The 2,500-nt window shown below is 48.0% G+C and overlaps 1 protein-coding gene and 1 non-coding gene across 2 annotated transcripts in view; both read right to left on the bottom strand.

The window, feature by feature from the left end:
• LOC135823830 (uncharacterized) overlaps positions 1-1,703 on the bottom strand; it is a 12,321-nt gene extending 10,618 nt beyond the window's left edge. The window contains exons 1-2 of the mRNA XM_065336682.1: positions 1,302-1,703; positions 643-853 (exon numbers count right to left, since the gene is read on the bottom strand). Of these exons, the coding sequence (XP_065192754.1) occupies positions 643-853; positions 1,302-1,495 (405 nt within the window). The 5' untranslated portion in view covers positions 1,496-1,703. The remainder of the gene's footprint in view (positions 1-642; positions 854-1,301) is intronic.
• A 126-nt stretch (positions 1,704-1,829) lies between these two features.
• On the bottom strand, positions 1,830-1,901 carry Trnae-cuc (transfer RNA glutamic acid (anticodon CUC)). Its single transcript has one exon. It is a non-coding gene; the product is annotated as a tRNA-Glu (tRNA).
• Between the last annotated feature and the right edge of the window lie 599 nt (positions 1,902-2,500).

The following is a 2,500-nucleotide window of genomic DNA, read 5'->3' as shown; positions in this document are numbered from 1 at the left end:
CCAGGCACTTGCACTACATGTACAGTCAGACTCCACACTTTTTGTTTGTTTGTTTCTTTTATTTGAATTCGTTTAGAGCACAGGCAATTCTGCCTTCTCGCCAGAGGAAAAAAAACTCCGGTTCCTACTAAGAACGAATAAACTTATCGAAGGTTTGAGTTTGTTTCACGACATACCTTGTTTTTTTCTGCGAAAGTTGGGCACGGAGTATGCATAGTCAAAGCAGAGCTTGAGTGCCCAGGTCGAGATAGCTAAAATATACTGGGCAATACTGTAGGCTGTACCTCAGCCAAACTCTCCATGTCTGTCGTCCCCTAACACCAGGGGATATGTGTGTGTGTATTTGCATGTATGCGAGCGTATGTGTGTGTGTGGGGGGGGGGGGGAGTGTGGGTGTGCATGTGTGCTTGTGGGTATGTGCATGCATGCATGCATGCGTGTGTGTGTGTGTGTGTGTGTGTGTGTGTGTGTGTGTGTGTGTGTGTGTGTGTGTGTGTGTGTGTGTGTGTGTGTGTGTGTGTGTGTGTGTGTGTGTGTGTGCTCATGCGGTGAGACTGTCAGCCCACATACTGAAGGAGATACCAGTTGAAGAGTGACACCGCCTGGCGGAGTAAAAGCACTGCACTACGTGCACAGACAAACCTCATTGCTCTTTGCATGCGACGTTGGAGACACGCCGCAGAAGATACAGATCACGTTGTTCCTCTCCTCGTTCAGTGTGCCCCACGTCTCATAGGCGATGTTAACCTCGGGCAATACGCCGCCCCAGCGTAGCTTGAATGGCTGGTCGTGATGGTACACTTCAGCGCCAGTTCCACGACTGCTGTACGTCGGTTCTGGGCCAGCAGTGCCTCTGTCGACACATGAACGCAGTGACAAGGCAACAGGTTCCACAGAAATGTCAACCTTGCCAGGTCACTAGCCAACTCAATGCGAAGGTGAGACGTGAAGATCAGGATACAATGTGCCACACATACATAGCGTACGTGTGAGCAAACAACATGATTGCTTACTGATAACATCAATAGGGCACTCATGTGTGAGAAGCGTTCACTGAGATAGTGTACTACTGGTGTTTTCCATATACCACACCGTCACGCACACGCACACACACGCGCATGTGTTTGCGGGTGTTCATGCACACACACACACACATATACGTGCATGTGTGTGCATGAACACACGCACACACATGCGCACACACAGACATGAGCACGCATATGCACACACACACACGCACGCACGCTCACACACCATGTACACACACAGACACACACGCACACACATATAGGTCCACATACTGCAAGCAGGGAAATTCCGACTTCATTCCAACGAACGTATCCAGTTCGGCTGCAGTTGGTACAGCAACCGGTTTCTGACTAACCAGGGCTAGCCTAGTTGAACTAAACGTGCGGGATGTACAGGTGCTTCGTATCCGTGATGCACAGAATCGTGCTGCAGCTAAGGCCGATGGCAAAATGTTGGACTGGGCCATTTTCGAGAAGCTTTGCACCAGTCAACAATGTAGCGTTTTGTATTTCGAACAAACGTTGATTGGGGAAGAAGTGCTAGCTTCTTTTACGAGCATAGTGCCTACAACAAGATTCCGACACTGGTCAGACTGCACTTGTCTTGGAGATGATTTGTACAGCCATGACTACTTGTTGACCAAATAGAATTTGCTCGATTCAAAAAGGAATCTTCCTGTTTCAAAGAAAGAAGTCACGAGATGCACGATACGATGACCATGATTCCACACATGCATGCACGACGCACGTGCCATACATAGAGCTCGCATATGCATGCAAGAAAAAAGAAAAAAAGAAACGTTCCCACACCGGGAATCGAACCCGGGCCGCGGCGGTGAGAGCGCCGAATCCTAACCACTAGACCATATGGGAGCTACAATATACTGTACATCAACGCTAGTTATAACAGTTACTGCAAGCAAGCATGAGCGACCACGAACAAGTACATCAGGGAGTGTTTTTTTTAGTACATGACAGTTACTGTCATAGTTATAATATTATTACTCCCTGCCGTACATCATTCTAAGCAGTGAGTTAGTATCATGATGACTACTATCATCCCATCACCAGTGATCACTGCATCAGTACAGCTGTGTTCGACACATGCCGGGCCGCAGATCTCGGAAAGCCGTCAACACATGCATCATCAGTGCATGCAAAGTCCCCGTTGAATTGCCTCTCCTACTATTCCTAGCTTTGAAGGAGGCCTGTCCGCTCTACAAACCCCGTCACAGACGGTGCCGTTCAAGTACATGTAATAACAAGTTGCGAATACAGTGACACTCGGACTTATATCAGTCGTCTGGGTCACGGCCCTCAGCGGCAAGCGGCAAGCTTTTAACAGCTTTTTGGCTCTTCCTGATATCACTGATATGATAATCACAGTATGCGCAAATTCTCACCGTTTCACAACGTAGCATTAATAAGTCACAGAAAATACTTCAAAACAGCAAAGCCCTGAATCCGGCAAA

Source organism: Sycon ciliatum, chromosome 8 (genome assembly GCF_964019385.1).
Source record: "Sycon ciliatum chromosome 8, ocSycCili1.1, whole genome shotgun sequence".
NCBI lineage: Eukaryota > Metazoa > Porifera > Calcarea > Leucosolenida > Sycettidae > Sycon > Sycon ciliatum.
Note: the sequence above shows the minus strand (reverse complement) of the source record. Positions and strands in the feature narration are given on the sequence as shown.